General features: G+C 48.1%; 1 protein-coding gene across 2 annotated transcripts in view; it reads left to right on the forward strand.

The window, feature by feature from the left end:
• Window positions 1-20,618, forward strand: part of Syt13 (synaptotagmin 13) — a 40,849-nt gene extending 20,231 nt beyond the window's left edge. The window contains exons 2-6 of one of the 2 annotated variants that reach the window (XM_034496378.2): window positions 6,082-6,307; window positions 8,404-8,538; window positions 10,706-11,007; window positions 15,978-16,107; window positions 18,051-20,618. In XM_034496378.2, the coding sequence (XP_034352269.1) occupies window positions 6,082-6,307; window positions 8,404-8,538; window positions 10,706-11,007; window positions 15,978-16,107; window positions 18,051-18,355 (1,098 nt within the window). In that variant the 3' untranslated portion in view covers window positions 18,356-20,618. The remainder of the gene's footprint in view (window positions 1-6,081; window positions 6,308-8,403; window positions 8,539-10,705; window positions 11,008-15,977; window positions 16,108-18,050) is intronic. The other variant, XM_076929304.1, reaches the window with a different exon arrangement.
• The last annotated feature ends 920 nt before the right edge of the window (window positions 20,619-21,538 follow it).

The following is a 21,538-nucleotide window of genomic DNA, read 5'->3' on the forward strand; positions in this document are numbered from 1 at the left end:
AGTGTTGAAGGTTGAACCCAGGACTTTGAAAATGTTAGACAAAACTCCACCTGCTGAGCCACATCCCCAGTCCTCAAAACTAGCTTTTTTAGGTTTAAAAATAACCTCTAAGGGAAAGTAGAGTAGGAAGAGGTGAGTCCCAAGAGAAGGGATTTAGGACACAGGCTTGGAATACACAGAAGAGGAGGTGGTGCAGGCTGCAGGGTCGCCATGGAAACACTGCTTGGCACCAGGACCAGAAGACCAGCTGTTTCTTTAAAAATGAAGCTCTGCTCAGCAGTTTGAAATACACATTTTTCACTGGGACTCTGTGGACTCAACCCTGAGCAGCCAAGATGATTTACCATACCTGTGTCTCTGGGGTCTCCCTCAATCTGGGGTGGACCCAAGTGTGGTACAGGCATCATTCACACCAATAGCACGCTGGGATGCTTTTTAGACATGCAGAATGCACCTGAGGCCGGGGCCTGGGAATCTGAGTTGTACATCCCTCTCTGTGAATAAGCCAGCTAGCTCCTCCAATATGCCTGCCCCCACCCCCAATCCCTGTACTAAAGGCTGTGTGAGGCAGTATGGGACATCGAGATAAAACTCTAGAGTTTAGCCTAGGTTGAAAGGAATCCCCACTGTTCTCTGGTGCAGAGGAAGCTGTTTGTTACAGAGTACATAGTCTTCCATGGCAAAATTAGGTTCCAAGGAAAGCCAGGCCATTCTGAACTACAAACTTAGCCTGTAGGAGGCACTCTTCCCCCGGGGAAATGGTGATTATGTGTGTGCACATTTGTGTACTTGTGTGCACGCACACACACATACACATGTACATGCATGTGTATGTGCTTAACTGTGTACATGTGAACGTGGAGGCCAGAGATCAACCTTGGGTGCCTCCTTTCTTATTTTTTGAGTCAAGGCCTCACTGAGTTTGGAGCTCACTGATTCAAATAAGCTGTCTGGCCACTGAGCCCAGAGAATCTGCGTCACCACCCCCTGAACACCAGAGTCACTGATGTGTGCCACCATACCCTGCTATTTATGTGGGCACTGGGATCTGAACACAGGTTCTCATGCTTGCATTCTAAGCCCTTTCCCGACTGAGCCATCTCGCCAGCTCCCTGAAACATCCGTTACTTTAAGAAGGATGTCCCAGCACAAAGCAGCAAACTAATAGCCAGGGTCAATGAAAACCTCAGGTAAGCTGAGTCTTCACAGACGGCTGGCTCTGTAATTAACTTCTGCTTTCCCAACATAAACCTCACCTGGGAGGGCATCTGTCTCTTCCCTCCTGGAGCCTTCACGCTCAGGTGAGGCCTGGCCTGAGGTGAGGCTCCATCAATATTTGCTCATTAGATGAAGTCCAGGTCCTCCCGCCCTGCCCCCAAGCCATCTGTCAGCCTGCAACAGCTGATGTAGACAGCCTGAGGAAGCGAGCCAGGAAGGTGGAGCTGAGGCTGGGAAGAAGGGCACAGGTGAGCAGCAGCCTCCACTTAGTATCCAGAGTGACAGCTGGGACTGCAGGAGTCCCCGTCAACCCCGAAGTTCTTAAGATGTCATTGGGGCAAACAAAGAGGAAGAAAAACAGAAATTCAGTTAGGCCTCTTGAACACAGAGTCAGGTACTCCCCAGAGCTACTGGCTTTTCACAAGTTTTTTTCCAAAAAAAAAAAAAAAAGACAAAACTTTTTTTTTTTATAGATGTTGTTTGTGGAAGGATCTTACTATTATAGACCTGGTTGACCTTCAACTTGTGATCCTCCTGCCTCTACCTCCTGAGTTCTAGAGTTACAGGTATGAGTCACTATGCCAGCTTGTATGTATGTATATATATATATATATATATATATATATATATATATATATTTGTGTGTTATATATGTGTTTATGTTTTTATATATATGTATGTGTGTATATGTATATATGTATATGTATGTCTTAAATGTGTATATATGTGCATCTATGTATGTGTTCTTATATATGTATGTATGGATATGTGTATGCATGTGTATACATATGTATATGGGTACATATGTATATTTATGCATGCATATACATGCATATAACACACCTGTGTGTTATATGTGTGTATGTGTTGTATGTATATATATATATGTATACATATGCATGTGTTTATAAATGTGTATATATATGTATGTTTATGTATGTATAAGTGTATTATGTGAATGTGTATATGTATTGGGTTTTTTGAAACAGAATTTCTCAGTACATAGCCCTGCCTGCCTGGCCTAGAACTCATTAATGTAGACCAAGCTGACCTCAAACTTATGGCACTCTTCCTAGCTCTGCCTCCCAACTGCTATGATTACAGGTACATAGGGAACCATCATGCCTGACCAACACACTAGGCTCACTATGCTTTATTGTACTAAATACACATGACATGAAATCTGATTAGTGTGGCATGTGTATGTAGGTCCATGGTGTTAAATACGTTCACAATGCTGGGTAATGACCCAGCATCTCCATAGTATGTTCCATAGGCTTCTGTAAAGCTGGAACTCTGTCTCCTTTCAATGGTAGCTCCCTCCCTCCCCACTGTGTCTGGATACCACCCTTCTGCATCCTACCTAGGTAGTCTGACTACTCAATGTCCCTCAGGTTTGTCTATAGCCAGCATCTTCCAGTTGCAGTGATCTCTAGGTTTGTGCACACGGCAGCATTTTAAGACTCCTCTTTTAAGGATGAATAGCATTTAAATGCCTGCATTCTCAATTTCTTTCTCTCTCCTCTGTCTCTTGGTTCCTCAGACAGGAATCTGGAGGCAGGAATGGAAGCAGAGACCATGGAGGAACACTGTTTACTGGCTTGCTTCCTATGGCTTGCTCATCTTGCTTTCTTATATGGCCCAGAACGACCTGCTAAGGGATGGTACCGCCCACAGTGGTCTGGCCACTCCCACATCTATCATTAATCAAGAAAAATTTCTTACAGACTTGCCTACAGGCCAGTTGTATGAAGGCAATTTCTACTTGAAGTTCCCTCTGCCCAGATGATCCAGCTTGTGTCAAGTTCACAGAAACTACCCAGCATATCTTGCTTAGGTAGTAATTGTGTTTCCTCTTTGGAGAATGACCTTAAAAGTCCTTTGCCTGCTTTTGGGTGAAGTGGTTTGGATTTTTTAACTCTGACTTCCCCCCATGGACTTTTAGTGCTCTGCACTCCCTGGTTGGTTTTGACTGGTTGACTCAGCCTGCAACAGGAGGCAGGCTAGATGTGACTGGACATGTCACAGGCACTGTGGTACACTCCTCCCCAGCCTGAACCTGGTACCTGCAGAGTCGGCCATGGTGCAGGGAATCAGAGGCTAACAGTCTAGGATTCAGATGAGGCTGGGACACCAAGGGGCTCCTCTGAGGCTTTGATCCGAATGCATGTCTCTTCTGTCTGTTTGGCATTCCTGATTATAGTCTCTCTGAATTCCTTTCCTGATGCATTGATGCCCACTGTCTCAGATCCCTGTCCTAGACTGCAGGACAGGGAGACCAGAAGTCTCCTGGTTCTGAAGTCACCTCTCCACCTCCACTTGGGTATAAGTGTGCCTGCAGGGCCTGCTCGTTAGCATTCCCTTCCTCCCAGGCATTCTTAGTCCCCCCCCCAAACCCCTCCCCCTGGCTCCCTCTGCCCTCAACCTCTTTTATATGACTTGAGCAGTGAGGTTTCAGTTATTTGACATTCAAATGAAAAGGTGAAACATTTTCACATGCATGCATGTATGTATGTATGTATGTATGTATGAAACACACATGCCACGGTGCATGTATGGTCAGAAGACTGCACACAGGAGTCAGGTTTTTTTTTTTTTTTCATTGTTGAACTCAGGTTGTCAGACTTGGCAGAAACCCCCTTACCCAGTGAACCAACTCAATGGCCCCGAAACAGGGTTCTGAACTGGGGAGCAGGATGTGTGACTGTGTTTTTGTGCCTTGAGGATGTAAGTTACTGACAGCAGTTCTGCTCCCAGAGCTTGGACCATTAATCATTCTTGCAAAAGGCCACTTCTGTTTGCCCTCAGGATAAGGATCAATACCAAGTGTGGAAGCCATAGGCTGGGTAGAAGATCCATGGGTATAAAGTCCTGCCCAAGGCTGAGTGGACAACAGGCTGATGACCCCTGAGGGGCTTGTCTGCGGTGCTGGGCATCCATTTGGCATGCTCTGGGTTGCAAGGCAGAGCTCCAAAAGTAAGAACAACATCACGTGTGAGCATTTGAGGTGGCCAGGCCACAGGGTGGATGGACTTGGTGGCCAAATAATATTAATATCAGAGAGACAGCATCTGTGTCCTTCCACCTGAGATTGGCTTTGTCCTAACTCTGACTCATCTTACAGTCACAAGACAGGGGCATGTGGTTTCTGCCTGATGGGGACACAGTCTGTCTGGAGAACATGCCTACCATAGCAACTGGGCTGGCTTCCATAGAATTGATACAGGAAAAGCCACCAAGGTAATGCCATGGATAGGGAGGATCAGAGTAAGCAATCACAGCCTAGGGGGTGAAGATGGCCCCAGACAACCAGGTGATAATGTGAGGGAAAACAGATGGAAGAGAGTCAGAATGGAACTTTCTGCTTCAGGATAGGCAGAAAAGCACTCCCTGGCTCTGTGAAGGGCCCCATAGAAAACCCCATTCATTCCTGGAGCCAGTGATGAGTCCCCCACCAAACCCTTAAGTTCATCCAGCCATGACTCAAACCCAAGAACCAAACCCAGCCCTTCTATAAAGCAATTGAGGTGGAAGAAAGTCAAATGCAGACAGAGGCATGCTCCCAAGGCCACCCAAACACACTCACTTCTTGTCTCAATATGTGTCAGACAGGCTGGCTCTGAGTCAAAGGTGATTGAGACCCAGCAGTATCTAGGAACTTTTTGGGGCCGAGGAATAAGGTAGAACACCTGAGGCTGGACCAGGTGCTGCAATGGCCATTTGGTCCACTAGCAATGTTCAAATGACAGGCGATACTAACAGGCAAATGTTATGAAACCCAGTCAAAGTCTCTAGTGGCTCTGTATGGCCCCAAGTACTTCTGAGTCTCAGTAAAACAGATGGAACCCACACTTATGTGAGACACAAGGTATGGCTCTGTACTACCACGTTTCAGAGACGTGGTCCTTCTGCCTTCTGCATACCTCCCTTCTTCAAGGTCAAGGTCAAGCCTGACTTGCAGGCTCTCTAATTTCCTGTGGATCACTTGCTGTCCTGCCCTTGACCTTCGGTCTGCTGATGCCATATCCTAAACAGTTAGATGGACTCGCTCTTTCCTTCTGCTGTTTGGGATATCTCCCCAAAGGACAGTGTCAGCGACCTTTTGCAACCTGAAGCAACAGCTCAGAGGTGTCAGTTAAGGCAACAGCTCGGAGAGGCAAAGTGATCCAGCCAAAGTGGCCCAGTTCTGGTGCTAGGGTCAAGACTGGGGCTAAACCTAGCTGCTGTGCTCATGGGTCTGACATGCTAGGGCAAGGGACAGACCACCAATAGCTAAAACATTACTGGAGGAGGCCAGTGCTGTGAGCCAAAGACCAGATGTGGTGGTGAGGAGATGTGGGAATGGTTCAGATGGGTGATGGGTGTATCAGAGATGGTCTTTGGGGCCTTAGAAGTGAGGTGGACAGATTTGGAAAGTGCCAGAGGCCAGTGGGTCAGGCAAGGCAGGCTTTTACAGGTTACCACAGGGGTCTGGATTTTGTGGTAGATGTGGTGGGTACCACTAGCCCAGCTCAGCCACTGGAAAGGGACAGAGAGAAGGAACAGAATAACAGACAGACAGACAGACAGACAGACAGACAAACTGTCTGAGAAGCAGAGAGGAAGGCCATAAATGGGGTTTCGCAGAGGAAGCATGATCTTACCCAGAGATGATTGGAGGGTGAATGATAAATTATGACCTCCCAATGTAGTTAGAAGTGACATTTTCCTTTCCAAGGCTATGTTCTTGGGGCAGACTGGAGGCAGACTTCTGATCCTGTCTCCTTCAGGAAGTCAGCCCCCACCTCTCCTTCTTGGGGTGGAGATGGTCCCTACCACATCCTTCTGTTCACACCAACTAACCAGTTCTATTCACATTTGTAGTTCAACGTTAAAAAGTCCACGGAGCCTGTCCAGCCCCGACCTCTCCTTAAGTTCCCAGACATCTATGGCCCCCGGCCAGCTGTGACAGCCCCAGAAGTCATCAACTACGCAGACTACACCTTGGGGACCACAGAGGAGTCTGCCGCACCTGCCAGTCCCCAGGCCCAGAGTGACAGTCGCCTCAAGAAGCAGGTCACAGAGGAGCTATTCATCCTCCCTCAGAATGGTAGGATGGCCTGCACCTGGTGGGCAGCATGGGGATAGGGAGGGTCTTGCCTGTGTCTTTGGACACAGTGTGTGACCTGCAGAAGCTGTCCAGAGCCCGGTGTGGTGGGCCCCAATGTTTGACATCCAGGTTTCCTGTGGGAAATAAAGAATCTGTTTCAGATCTTACTGTGTAATTACATAAGGGATAAAAAAAATCAAGGTTAAAAATAGGCTTCTGAGTTATAAAAAGGCAGACTCTCTCTACCTTTTTATATGCTTGCTGTGTGGCACTGGGCATCCTACCAAGTCTCTCTGGGACTTCATCCTCATGGATGGAGTGAGACCATAATATCACCTACCTGTGAAAGTTACTGTTAAATGTATATCAATGATGACTAAACTATGACTAAAATAAATGCCTGAACCAGGGCTTAGCACAAAGCACCAAAACATATGGCTATTGTCACTGTCCCTATTCTTCCTATGAGTGCCAGGCTTCAGAATGCAGTACCCAAAGGTGTCTATCACAGTGCAGCCAGAGCAATAGCAGAGGAGCTGAGATGTAGGTCTTAACCCACAGGAATACAGAAGCTTTTAAGAGAAACAATCCTGAGAGTAAGAAAGTAGCCAGCCCTGTGGTTCAGGTTTGCTGCATTTGGCAGTGCAGGAAGCAGCAGCTTTGACGGTGACCTGGGTTCATGTATATTCCTGTTGGCCAGTGGACAGATGGCCTAACGCAGAGGCCAGCAGTTCTCCCTAGCTTGGCTTTGCAGAAACTACTTCAGTCTGTGCTGCAGATGCTCCGATCCTATTGGCTGTCAGTAGTCAGGCTTCCCTGCCCACATTTTAAATAGATTCAAAATTGGAGACGAGAGAATTAAGCCAGGCAAGACTGATGGGTGTGAGTACTCCTGGAGATGATTCCCACAGCCAGAGCCTCTCTCAGGAGTCCCTGATTGCTCAGTGCTTAGATGGAACCAGGATGGAACCCTCCATGGCTCCAGAGAATCCAGCACACATAGACTCCTGTCTTCATTTCCTTCCCATCGAAGAGGGCAGCCATCCTGGTTCTGACCCGCAGACAGCTAGCCATGTTGGCCGCTTCAGCCAACATCCCATGATGCACTGAGTGTGTTTGACTCCCCCAGCTCCACTGCTCCCCTCACTCAAGGAAAAAAACAGCTGCAGAGGGAGCTTTGCAAATGCTGCCCATGAACAGAAGCCCAGCCAGGGATAGGCAATGCCAGATGGATGGGGATTGGGTCCTCAGTCTGAGGCTGCATGAGCTCCATGACCTCTAGATACCACTATGCCCCTTCATTTCCCAGTCCACTGCAGCATCCTTAGGATGGCTTTGGAAGCCAAGAGCAACTTGCACACATAGATGTCTTGGTCTTACCACAGTCGATCTGCTCCTTAGAGGACAGTTTGTAGAAAGAATCTAATAATGAATCCTTGGGGACATTAATGGTCCCCTAGAGTCCTGCCCTCTGATTTATTCTGAGGATCAGCAGTTCAGTTCTGATTGCTTAAAAGTGTCATCTGCAGCAGCCACTGTGGCTTCTTAATTCTCCTTTTAGGCTTAACTCACGAGAATCTTTCACACACTAGGCTCCAGCTCCAGAGAGGGGTGGAGCCAGCAATACTGGCGGTTTTATTGGTGGTTTTAGGAGCTTCTTGATTAAAGATAAAGTCCTCGGCTCACTCAGCAAATGTTGAATGGACATGAAATCAAAATCAAAGCCACCAACCATCCTTGCCAGTGGCATCGACTCTGGCCTTGGTTTTGGTGCTGTCTCCACCTGTTCTGTCTTGTGATATTTGCCCATATTTCCATCCCCCACCAGAATCATGTGACCATGTGACAGCTTTCCCTGTGGAAAAGTTGGTAGTCTACACTGTAGACCAGCCCAGAGCTGAGAGCATTCCCCTAAAGAATACACAGCTACTACACGGCAACTTAAGTGCAATATCAGAACCCACATATTGACCACAATGGTCCCTTGAGGTGCAATTCCATAGTCCCCCTTAGGGACAGTTTTGGGCTTGGATGGCAGAAATAGCATGATATGATCAGAACCCCAGCGTGACAGTTATGATCACCCTGTCTCCCAGGTGTGGTAGAGGATGTCTGTGTCATGGAGACCTGGAACCCAGAGAAGGCTGCCAGCTGGAACCAGGCCCCCAAACTCCACTTTCGCCTGGACTATGACCAGAAGAAGGCTGAGTTATTTGTGACTAGCCTGGAAGGTACCACCACTTTGTGTGATTGGCAGGCCCTGAAGGTGGGATGGGAGGGTCTGCAGCTGGAGAGAGCAAGGGTGAGCGCTCTGACAAACAGTCCCTCATGCACGATGCTCAGACACAAAGATTCTTCCTCCCTTCCTCCTGTAACCATGCGCACCAGGGATTCCTAGCCAGCAGACATCTTTCTTCCACATGGTGACTCAAGGACAAGTCCTTTCCACCTGTGGTTTTCCAAGCTCCTCAGGCCTCCTGCTAGGTGCTCGTAGTTGAAAAGCTGAGAATTAGAAGAGCTCGAAGCCATTCCACAACAGCCTTAATGGATAGAGCATGAGTCACTGCTTCTCATATCTATTGGTTGGAGCCTTCTCAGTTGGCCACACTTTGTTGCAGGGCATTTTAGGGAAGGTGGCCTGGCAGGCTGCCCACCAGGGTAGGGAGGTAAGTGATGGATAAACAGCTAGCAGCCTTTGCCAGTAATGCCTTTGACATTGAGCAGGGCTCTGGGCCAGACAAAGACAGTCTTTCAAAGGTCAGAAACATTTCTGAGAACTTCCCCAGGAATCAGGTAGTCTGTCTGGTAGGATATCCTTGGGGGGGGCGGGTGCTCCTCTGACAGTACACTCCATCACCAACAAAGTTCAGATTTTATGAAGAAACCTGAGCTGGTGGCAGTGGTGCATCAACTGTGCCGTTTCTATTCCTAGTGCCTTCTGTTTCTGTGTTAGCCAACTTTCCATCACTGTGGCAAAGTACCTGAGGAAGGAAGATTTGTTCTGGCTCACAGTTCTAGAAGTTTCACTCAGTCCATGGGTAGCCCTGTTGACCTTGGGTCTCTGGTGATCGGAACACCATGGCAGAAAGCACACACTGAGCAAAGTCACTCACCTTACAGTGATAAGGAAGCAGGGGGTGGCCAGAGTCCCAAGATCCTCTTCAAGAATATGCCCAGTTTCCTTCTGCTAGGCCCCACCTCCCTAGAGCACCATCAGCCAGGGGTCAAGCCCTCAGCCCACTGCCTTTGCAGGACGTTTGAAGATCCAAACCTGCACTAGTGACTTGTCTAGCTGCTGTGATACAATATCCTGACAAAGACAATTTAAAGGGAAAGGGTTAGTTTTGGCACACAGCTGGAGGATGCATGTCCATTGTGTATCATGGCTGCCCGAGCTTGAGGCAGCCACCCACATTGTCTGCAGACCGGAAACAGAGAGTGATAAACTCTGACCCTCCTCCTCCTAAGACCCTGGGAGGAGGATGTGTCCTCCTAAGGACACATCTATGCCATGACACTTTAGAAACACCAGTCAGCAGGGAAGGAGTTAGTGGCACAGGGCGGGGCACACTGTGTAGGAGACCTAGGTCCCTTTCCTGGTGTGGTTAAAGACCAAAGCCTATCAGAGTGGCTAAATGCCTGCTAAGATTCACGAAAGTGTTATAGCGCGGTTCCTAACTGTCCCCAGAGGTGCATGCGGCTAACACTTGCTCCCCAGTCCACTGGACTCTTTCTCACACACTCATTTGTTCCCTAGCCATAACGTAATTGTTCTGCTGGATCATGTGATTCCACTATGACATGCTGCCTCACAAAGCAATGTAACCAACCACTGGTACCATGGGCTAGTGTTTCTGAAACTATGAGTCCAAGTAAACCTTTTCATTCTCTAAGCCGGTTCTCTAAGGTATTTGTTACAGTGTCAGAAAGCTGACTAACACAATCCACAGTGGGACACATTCAAAACATCAAGGTCTAGAGTCGGAAGCAACATTCATGAGGCAGCAGCCGGGTGATTCAGATCGCAAGTGGCTGTGTGGTAAATATTTAAAATACAGAAATACATGAGTCACACTCAGCATTGGTAGCTATCCTAACCGAAGCTTGCCAGGGGGCTTGGCACTAGTGGGTACATCTCTGCATCTTGAGGTCAGAAGGGATCTGTGAAGTGCCTCCTCTTATCTTTATTATCCAAGGAACCCTTCACCCCAGCCCCATGATGTCCCATTTTGAAATGCTTTTTCCCTACAAGACAGGAACATAGTGATGGAATGCCGTGTCAGCCCCATGGTCCTACAGACACCCAAGGTCATCTGTGTTCTGTATCCCTGTCTAGGGACCTACTCCCCCCAATGCCTGGGAAGTCCCAGGACTGTCTTGTTTTGTTCCTGCCTGCAGCTGTCACCAGTGATCACGAAGGAGGCTGTGATTGTTACATCCAAGGCAGTGTGGCTGTCAAGACCGGCTCTGTGGAGGCACAGACGGCTCTGAAGAAGCGTCAGCTGCACACAACCTGGGAGGAGGGCCTGGCCCTGCCCCTGGGTGAGGAAGAGCTCCCCACAGCTACCCTGACACTTACCCTGCGGACCTGTGACCGCTTCTCCAGACATAGTGTGATTGGGGAACTCCGCCTGGGCCTGGATGGAGCATCTGTACCCCTGGGGGCAGCACAGTGGGGTGAGCTGAAGACCACAGCAAAGGTAGGGGGTTTTCAGACCAGAGGCTTACAGCTGGCTGCTAGGGTGTGGGAGTAGAAGGTTAAGATGATGGAACAAGACTCAGAGACACTCTTCAGCTCAGGAAAAAAAGGCAGCTTGGGCTTCCGGTCAGAGGCTAGAACAGATTCATAGCCCAGAACTTGGGGTTCCTGGCACCTGTTTGAAGACAGCCCTGCCACGGGGGGCGGGGGGGGCAGCAGCATCAGTTCTTATGTTCCTCTCCAGCTAGCAATGCAGAGGGGAGGGGAGGAAGGAAGCACAGAGCCCCTCTGATCTCAGAGCATGCAGACCTGGGAGGGAACTGATACAGATGGCTGCTGACAGCTGATCTGAGACAGGATTTAGATCCTGAGATGTCTAAGAAGAGCCTGTATGTGCTCTGATGGAAAGTTCTGGAAGGCCTGTTAGGCAGGGGTGCTAGTACTGACTCTAAATAAGCTGCCTGGGCTCTGTGAAGACCAGAGTATAGTCAGTGGTCTGCACAGATACTGGTCTGGGATAGTGTCCACTGTGGAGGCTGCTGAGACCTTGGGCTCCTTGGGGATCAAGCCATGTTCCCCACCAGCCAGGACAATATATTGGTGTTAAGGCAAGTCAGGGATGGTGTGTCAGTCCTCAGAATCAATCCAAGAGCCTGTCACTGAGCAGCCTTCAGGGAACTTCTGATAATGATAGCTCACCTGTCAGTTGGCTACTCTGCACCACTAAGATGTGTCTAACCTTTTGACACTGGGACCACTGGGACATGATGTCATTCACATATCATGATTTACCATCAAGAACCATCCAGTCAAGTCATCAAGTCTCTCATATATATGTGTGTGTGTGTGTGTGTGTGTGTGTGTGTATGTGTGTGTGTGTGTGTGTATGTATATATATGTATGTATATACATATATACGTATATATATTAAAAAATTACAATCTCAGAATGCTTTACCTGAGTTTATGGTTTTGCATTGGGTGGCATTCATAGAGATCCTTGGGCCAAAGGCTTCACACAGCCCATGGGTCACAGGCTGGACCAGTATGGACTAGCTTGTAAGACTCACAAAGTTGCAAGCCTTTCCTATCACCCTTCTGGATAAAGCAAGTTGCCAACCTGCCCACTGGGACACTATTTTTCTGTGTGCCCTATCTCAGTGGCTTGGCTCAGGAAATCATTTATCTGAATAGGAGTAGTAGCAGTAGCAGTAGTTGTCATCATCATCACCATCATCACCATCATCACCATCATCACCATCATCATCACCATCACCACCACCACCACCACCACCATCATCATCATCATCACTTCCCAAACCAGCAAGGTAAGGGCAACACTGTGACCACCCTGTCTGCACACAGGGGAACTGAGGCTGACCTGATTAGAAAATCACACAGCATCAGCAGACCAGATGGGGCAGATAGCTCAGCCTCAATGGCATGTCCTTCTGACTCACCCTGGGTGCTTTTTCAAACTGCCATGCACTTGCTAGAGGAGGTGATAGACAGGTATCTTTCCTAGTCAAGCCTGAACTGGAGGAGGCAGAGCAGATTCCCCTCCTCACCTGCTTCTCTTTGGCTCATGGTTTCTCCTGAGCTCCGTTTCGGTCTTTTCTCTGCTTGGAAAATTGATAGGAAAAAAACCACAGGCACCCTTTGAGACCTGGTGTCTCAAAGCCCATTTTCTAATGACTGTGTGGCTTGGGGTGAATGTGGGGTCGCATACAGGGTCCCTGGTGGGAGAGAAGACATGTGGGCTTATTAAACTAATAATCTTATTTTCTCTGGAGCTTAGATGGTCCCGTATCAGGCTTGAGTGTTTTGGTATGACCCCAGAAGGGCTGAAATCCACCTCACCGAGACAGAATCCTGGGTGTCTTGCCTGCTTCTGTCTATTCCCTGAAAGACAACAATCACTCATTCCCAAGCACCTCACCCAACCCCTGCTGTGTCCCAGGCAGCCAGCCACAGCTGCAGCAGTAGTCCTGTCCTTAGGCTCATCCATCTTAATGTCATCACTGGCTGCAGCTGTCACTACTCCAGAGCTAGCCAGGCACATCTCTTTCCCTCCGGGCAGTGGTGTTCAGAGCCATCCAGCTCCCAGCCAGGTCAGGAACCACACCCAGATGCAGACTGAGGGCTGTTTAAAGCTGGTGAGGGAGTCTGCAGTTTCTGCAACCCAGATGTTTTTGTTTTGTTTTGTTTTGTTTTCTTTTCTGGGCTTGAATGGGTTAACAGAGGTGGCAGCAGTGTCCCAGTTCCTGCCGGAAGACATTTAGCCAAAAGTGGCATGTGCGTCATTGGGGACAACAGAGCACCCCACTCTGAGGGCAGCCTGGAGTGATTCACTGAGCATCTAAGAGAAAAGGAGGCAAGGAGAGACAGGAAGAGGGAGGAAAAAAAGGCTGTTTTTTTTTTTTTTTTTCATTCGTGGTGCTTTGAGCATGGGAGCCCCAGGGCCAGGTGTTGCTGCAGTTCTCTTGTGTAATGACATACACAGGGATGGTCCTGGTTTTCACTCTTGAATACGTGAGAAGACCATCAGTAGTGCAGGCCTGCTGAGGGATGGGGGACAGAAGGCTCAGGTCTGGTCATTAGTAACAGCAGCCCAGGCCAGCTATGTCACTCTGATGGGTGACCTTGCTGGCTCTGCTGCTCCTGGGCTGTGTGCTTGTCACCTGTCCTCAGACCTCGCTGCCTCCACTGTGATATGAGATCACAAAGACAAACTGTCTACCTAGGAAGCCGGAGCAGTGACCTGGGACTTAGAGCAGACTCCACGTCATAGCTACTGACCCAGGAGGTAGCAAGCCCCACCTGGCTCTCCTGTGGATAATGAGAATTTCAGTGCCCTTCCCAGGGTCACTGAAAAGATTAAGAGAGATGTCTGAGAATTTTCTGGCAAACATTTATTTTGTATCCAGTGTGAGCTGGTCCCAGGGATGTGTAATGAACCTCCAGTCTGGTGGGACAGGCAACGCACTTGGGTGGATCAGAGTGCTCATGTTTAATAGAGCTCGGCCATCTGCACTCTTGTCACAGCAAGAGTCCCTGACACTCCCAGATCAATTTGTCATGTGACTAGCCATCTATATCTAATTAAACTTCTACGGAAATCTCAAGGCCAAGGCCTGCCTCTGGGCACCTCGACAGACCAGGATAGACCACTAGCTGCCTCGAGGGTCCAATTAGCAAGGACAGGAATGAAGGCAGAGCAGGAAAGCTTGTTTCCCATGGTGCACCAGGAGGATGGGCGCTCAAGTCTAACAAGCACTTAAGAAAGCTGTCTGCCTTCCTGTCCTGAAGTAGCCCTGAAATGGCAGGGGAAGAACAATGTAGAGACAAAGGTGTGGGTGAGGTTTTCTCACTTGTCTTTGGGGTATTGCTACTGCTTTGGGGGTTCAGTTTCCAACATGAGGTAATGGCCCCACAGGTTCCCCAATTCTTAAAGCTAGAAACAAAAGGGGAGAAAAGATTAGAGGAACAGAACAGAATCAGGGTAGAGACCTGGCTCCTCCCTCAAGAGCAAAGAACAGTTTCAAAAGAGTCCCCTGGGAAGAATGAGCCATTGGGGTCATGGTAGAGACAGTTGTCCTGGATGACGGGGCATGCTCTGAGGCAGAGGGCATGCTCAGACACACAGCAGGGTTCCACTATCCATATGGGGGTGGGAAGTAGGGGACTGGGGGGGGTGGCCTGACAGGGCTCTGTGACCACTCACCAGTGACCTCAGTGTTTGGGTGGGAGATGGGCTCCCTGAATCCCCTCAGCGGGCAGCAAAAAAGGACAAAATCTAGGTTCTAAAAGCTGTGCCACAGGTCAGGGAGGGCTTCATTCAAAAGGCTTAGCAAGAGTTTGCACTCCTGCAGGAAGTTGATTGGGGACACTGTAAACCAGCCAGCACGTGGGTGTGGACGTGGGGCTGGAAGGCACTGGGGGCACTGAGGGTGCTGGGGGTAGCTGAGGGGCGCTGGGGGCACACAGAGAAAGAGTGTCTCAAGCCTACTCTGACTACAACACTGGCCGCTGGCCCTTGCCCGCTGTCCTTGGTGCCCAGCCTTGTGCTGAGGTTGCTGGCTCCTGTTGGAGAATCCAGCATCAGGGCATGCAGGTCATTGGTGATGTTAGCCTGCAAAGCTGGAGTCATCTCTTCAAACAGAGAAATGGACAACCTGGGCCTGAAAAAAAACGACTCAGTGACAGAGAGCTCCAACCATTCCTAAAGAGGACCCACATTCCAGCATACATGTTTGGTGACTCACAGCTACCTGTAACCCCTGTTTCAAGGGATTTGATGTCACCTGGTCTCTGAGGGCACCTATAGTCACACATGCACACACCCCTCACATACACACAAATACACATGATTAAAAATAAACAAAAACAAGGGGAGAAAAGCAATAACTCTACTCCCCCAGGAGTCTGATGGGTCCATGCTATGACTCTCAAACTGGGTTCCCTAGGGCCCTAAATATCTACCAAGGCACCCCCTGAGTCTAGGCAAAGAGTGCAGAATGAGAGAGACCCCCTGCTTTCCACCCTCAGTGTAGTGTGAGAGGGGGCTACTTTCTGGTTATAACTTGGACTTAAAGAGAAATCATGTGCCAGGACATGGCAGCTCATGCCTAGTCTCAGCACTCAAGAGGCAGAGGCAGGTGTATCACTTAAATTTGAGGCCAGCCTGATCTACATAATGAGTTCTGGGCCAGCTCAGGCTACATAGTGAGACCCTGTTTCAAATAAATAAACATAGAGCAATGACATATAGTAGACCAAGTTCTCCTGTTGGCATACATGCCAGCCCCCTTCCTCTGGGCCCTGCTGCCTTGTACAGTGGTAGATAAATGAACCTTAGGCGAGTGGACCCTAGAATGTCTATGGGGTATGAGGACAGTGTGACTCCAGCCTTGGCATCAGTTAACGGGTCAGAAGCCAACTGCAAATGCAATCTCTACCCTTCTATGTTCAGGAGACATCTGCAGGGATGGGGGAGGTCCTTCTGTCAATCAGCTACCTCCCAGCTGCCAATCGCCTCCTGGTGGTGCTGATTAAAGCCAAGAACCTCCACTCCAACCAATCCAAGGAGCTTCTGGGCAAGGGTAAGTGTGGGTGCAAGGAGACGGGCAGGATGCCCCAACTCTAGAATATGTGAAGAAGGAAGTGGTACCTGGCATAAAATAGAGATGGGTGAATGAGGAGTCCTGTTGTGGAGTCACCCTCAGCATCTGTTGCCAGTTCTGACGGACACACTCATGCCTTTAAGTTCCCTCACCTCTCTGCTAGTGATCTCACACCCTCCCCGCTCTCTTCTCCATTCCAAGCCTTGCCCAAATGCCCCCACCCCCACCCCATACACACCTGCTGCACATGGGTGACAGCAGCTGATATGTGGCTATCAAGGTAAAGTCTAGGGCTTAAGGAGTCTGTGGTACAGATGCCCACATAAACCTATTCATAAAAGCCTGTAGGTTTAAGGTTGCCTTCTGATACCTGGCACAGTTTCCTAGTCGTGAGGACCAAGCAGGCTCTCCTGGCAAATCAGAAAAGCAGCACGGATAAGCTGGGACATACCTCCACAGGGAATGGAGTGCTTAGTGCAAGATAATACAATAATACAGAATTCAATAATACAGAAATCATCCTTATGTATTAAAGTTAAAAATACAGATTTACCTGTTCATTCCTAATAGGTCTTGGGTAAATGAAATCAGAAGGGCTGGTGCTGCTACAGTCCTGAGCCACAGGTCAGAGGCTGATGCCTGGCTTCATCCCTTCCAGTCAATTCTGTCTTGCTTTTTTTTTTTTTTTTTTTTTTTTTTTTTTTTTTTTTTATAGTTCCCATCAGTCCCATTACAGAAGAGCACTTTGTGTCTGAAATATCTCTGTAGAAATAACAAACTAACCACCCAGGGGCGATAACGAGAGCAATAAATACAAAGTAACAATTATTCTCACATTCGCTTGGGCAACCTTGACTAATGAAAACAAACCGTCCTAAGCTGTGGAAGCTTGCCTGCTGACTTGTGAATTTCCTGGGGACCTGGAGCCAGGGAGCCTGCCTTCGCCCTCTCTATAGTAAATCCAGGTCCTCAAGTAAAACTTAGGAAAGAGACATGTGAACAAAACTCAGCCAGCTAGAACTGTCTTAACAATGAACACAAAGGCTTGACCGGAGAATGGAGAGAATGAAGGTGGAGAGGTCAATTTTTTTCTGGTTTGGTTTGATAGCAAACTAGAGGATGCTTAAGCCCTTGCCCCTGCCTTGGTTTATCAAGTCACTTAGAAAGGGCTTTAAACCAAAGTGGTTTCCCAGGGGTCTGAGCTACCCACTGACCTCATATGTTTTGTGACAGGCTAATGTTATCTCTAATCTGAAAATCTAATAAATGCCAACTTCTCCTGACCACTAGTGGAGAATTCTACTCCATGAACACTTGGTTTTATGCTGTATAAAGGTATCTTTAGGCTGTGTGTAAAACGTATGTGTGCAGGCCTAGAATCCTAGCTTCTGTGAAGGCAGGAAGACCTCAAGTTCCAGGACTGCCTGGGCTGCAGAGGAAGTTCGAGACCAAGTGTAGTGACTTGTTACAACCTTGTCTCGAAAGAAAAAGAAAAAGAAAAAAGAAGACTGGGGATTTGGCTCAGTGCTAGAATGCTTGCTTGCTTAGGATGTGTAAAGTCCAAGGTTCAGGAAAATAGAATCATTAAATCAATGTTATGCTTACACTTGAGTCCCAATCTTTGCATAATATATGCAAATGTCCCCTAGTCTGGAAAAACACCCCAAATCTAAAATGTTTATGGTCCCAAATCTTACAGAGAAAGATATTCAACCTACATGGTCTGTCTTTTACATTCTAACGCAAGCTTTAGACATGCAACCAGTTCCTGCCATCTGGTAGATCCTTAATACCTGTTGAGTGGATATATGGTCCAGTGGAAGTGTAGGGAGCCCCAAGCAGAAGCAGTATTCCAGATATGACCAGATCCTAGCAGCTCACTTACTCCCCTCCAACTCTCTTTTCTCTGTACCCCTCCCTAGATGTCTCTGTCAAGGTGACCTTGAAACACCAGGCTCAGAAGCTGAAGAGGAAACAGACAAAACGGGCCAAGCACAAGATCAACCCTGTGTGGAACGAGATGATCATGTTTGAGCTACCGGATGACCTGCTGCAGGCCTCCAGTGTGGAGCTGGAGGTGCTGGGCCAGGGCGAGGAGGGGCCAAGCTGTGAGCTGGGCCACTGCAGCCTAGGCCTGCATGCCTCAGGCTCTGAGCGCAGCCACTGGGAGGAGATGCTAAAAAACCCACGCCGGCAGATTGCCATGTGGCACCAATTGCACCTGTAGTTGGCCGTCTGCCACCAGCCACTGACCGTTTTTCTTGGGCACAGTCATCTTCCAGGCTCAGCTGTCAGTCATCCCCTCTTGCCCTCCACATGCCTACACCCAAAGACAGATGCAGACATGTTGGTTGAGGCCAGGACCTCATTCCTCTCTTACTGTATTCCCAATACTAAAAAGTGAGCAGCGTCACCAGGACAGTGAGTCGGATTGGCACATCGGGTCACTCAGAAGACTGTGTCTTGTCATCTGTGTTACGGAAAAAGATGTGTGTCAGGGACACTCAGCAGGCAGTCCCTGCTCACATTGATCTAAAGCAGCAGTTCTCAACCTGTGTGTCAGGACCCTCTATCTCCGAAAATATTTACATTATGATTTGTAACAGTAGCAACATTACAGTTACAACGTAGCAATGAAAACAATTTTGTGGTTGGAATCACCCAAACACAAGGAATTTTATTATAGGGTCACAGCATTAGAAAGGTTGAGAATCACTGGCTGGCCAGCAGGTCCCTGGACCACTGAGGGTCATGCTACATTGATGCTCTGGGTTGGATGCACGAGGCATCTGTCCTTCTTAGCCCAGGTGTTCTGGAGCAGAGCAGGAGGGGCTTCACTTGATGAGATCCCTTCCACACTACCCAGGCAGCCTTTCCAGCCCTGACCTCCAGGAGCTCAGCACCAGGGCACTATGAAGACAGGAACTCTCTGCTTACTTTATTTCCCCCTTTTTAATATTTCTGCTGCTTGTGTCCCACTCTTGGCTATATTGTGTGTTTTGACTGTTTTATTTAAGAAATCGAGTGGGTTTTGTTTGGTTTTTTATCACACGTCGAGCATCCTTTCCCTGGCATGCTCCTGTGGAGTTGGTCTACTGCATTCTGAGGACAGCTGTCAAGTCACTCACGCAGCTGACTCCGTGTGACACACCTGTCCTTCTCAGTATGGCTGTACTTCAGGAAGAAGCAGTTCTGAACTTGACTTGTTCCATCTGGCTGTAGGCATGAGGAGGCGGATGAACTTTAAAGAGGAAACGTGGCCTCTTGAAAACATGCCTCCCTCCTGTTTGGGGGACATGTCCCTTTAACTTGGAAATGACAAAAAAAAGCTAGGTTTGGTTGCTACTGTTGATATTTCCAATAGATGCCTCACTAGGAATCAAATATAAGTAGCTAGCTAGCTGCAGGGGTAGATGCTTGTGAGTCAGAATTCAGGTTGTCAGTTACTTCCTTGCTCCACAGCGCCTCAGTGTGGCCACCTATAGCACAGCACCAGTGTCATGGGAGCTTGCCAGTCCAACTTCAGAAGGTAAGCAATGAGGCATCTTAGCAGGCATCAATTGTCACTGCTCACTTGATGGCACTTCCTGGCTTCTCCATTGGCTGTGCTTTTCCTCCAAAACCTCCTCTGTAAATTGCTCAGAGATGTTAGACTGGTGAACCAAAAACTTTCAGTCACCTTTTACATTGGCTTAGCCTGTTTCCAGCCATGCTTTAAGTCACCTCCAAATCAGCTTGGGAAGGAACCTATCTATGTCTTTGCCAGGGAGTGTTTTCTGGCAAGAGGTGGAAATAAAGTGAGAGGCCATTACAGGCTGGGCTACTTCGGGGCAGTTAGGAGTTCACCCCAGTCTCCTGTGAATCCCCTTCCAATGTCAACTGGTATCTATTTGTTGAGTGTCTGCCAAGACCTCGAATGTGTCTGTCCATTCTGATTAGAGAAGGCTCTGGGGGTCGAGTAATCAGCATATCACCTTAACAAAAACAACAGATAAGAGGAGCCAGAGAATGTTGTTCAGGTCAACAGCTCTCAGATATAAAGAGGGAGAAGGGAGCAGTGTCTGAACTGAGCTGAGGTGGGAATCTTTGGAGGAGACAGTTAGTCCTGTGGAGTGTTTCTGCCCTCCCTGGTTCCTGTTGTTAGATGCTGTGTGTTCATTATGCCGTCCCAAATCAAAGCACAAAAAGACGCATGAGACATTGTGGTCACATGTCTGGCTACACTTTGGAGCACAAATCTTAACAGTGGTAAATAAATTGTTTCCAATTGGGTTGGCAGCCCGGTGTTTCTCTCTGTTCCTTTTCATTACTATTTTAGATGCATAAAATTCAGAAAAGAGCTCTTGTGTATCAAGCACCTGTGGACCTTTGCCAACTTCAACAGACCTACTCCTCTAGTGCCCTATACTGAGAAGACCAGGATCTTACATTCTGATTTGTTATTTTAAGCTTTCCTTTGTATTTTTACTAAATGATCATTTGATCTCTGAGCACTAGTATTTGTGTGTCTCCAAGTTTTACTTCAATTCTTAAATTGCATCACACTTTTTGGGTCAACATTAAAATTTTAAGCTTCATGCAGACATGTGGTTCTAACTAATTTCCCTATCACAGCTGTATAATATCCCACTGTATGGATCTGCCATAGCCCATTCAATTGATGTCCACTTAAATCTCTCCCTCTCTCCCCGCCCCCTCTCAGCAGTCGTTTTCCATGTACATGTATAGTCTCTTGGGGGATATGTCTAAAAGTGAGTGGAGCTGCTAGGACAAAGAGGGGGGGAGCTTGTGTGTGTGTGTGTGTGTGTGTGTGTGTGTGTGTGTGTGTGTGTGCGTGCGTGTGTGTGTTGGAGCTTTGAGTTCATTCCTGGTAAGGAATATCAGGTGAGCTCTTGTGACTCTTCAAAATTCCCCCAGCATCCTGTCAGTGGAGGATTGAGAAAATAGAGGACAGACAGAGGCAAATGGCCTCCTGGAATCCTGCCACCCTAAGCCTTCCAGGTGACACATCTCAGTGCTGGCCTCTGGAGGAGGTGTCTTGAGAGTAAGAGAAGATATTTGATTTTTTGAGGGTTCATTTTATCTTATTTTTGAGACAGGGTCTTTCTGTGTATTCCTGATTGTCCTGGAACTCTTGGTGTAGCCTTAAAGTCACAGGTATTTGCCCACTTCTGCTCCCTGAGTGCTGTGATTAAAGTGGTCATCATGACCGCTCAAATTGGAAGGTTTTTAACCAGGAGAGAACCTCTAAAACAGCCATGTGATATTTTCACATTGACTCCTTGCTTTTATTGTTACATCCTAATGGCAACTGGCAGGCATTTATATTTCTGTAATAAGATGGGCTAAGTGGGCTTTATTCCACGGAGCCAAGTAGTATTCACTATAATTCACAGGTAACTGAAGACAG

The sequence above is a fragment of the Arvicanthis niloticus genome, chromosome 2 (genome assembly GCF_011762505.2).
Source record: "Arvicanthis niloticus isolate mArvNil1 chromosome 2, mArvNil1.pat.X, whole genome shotgun sequence".
NCBI classification, from domain to species: Eukaryota; Metazoa; Chordata; class Mammalia; order Rodentia; family Muridae; genus Arvicanthis; species Arvicanthis niloticus.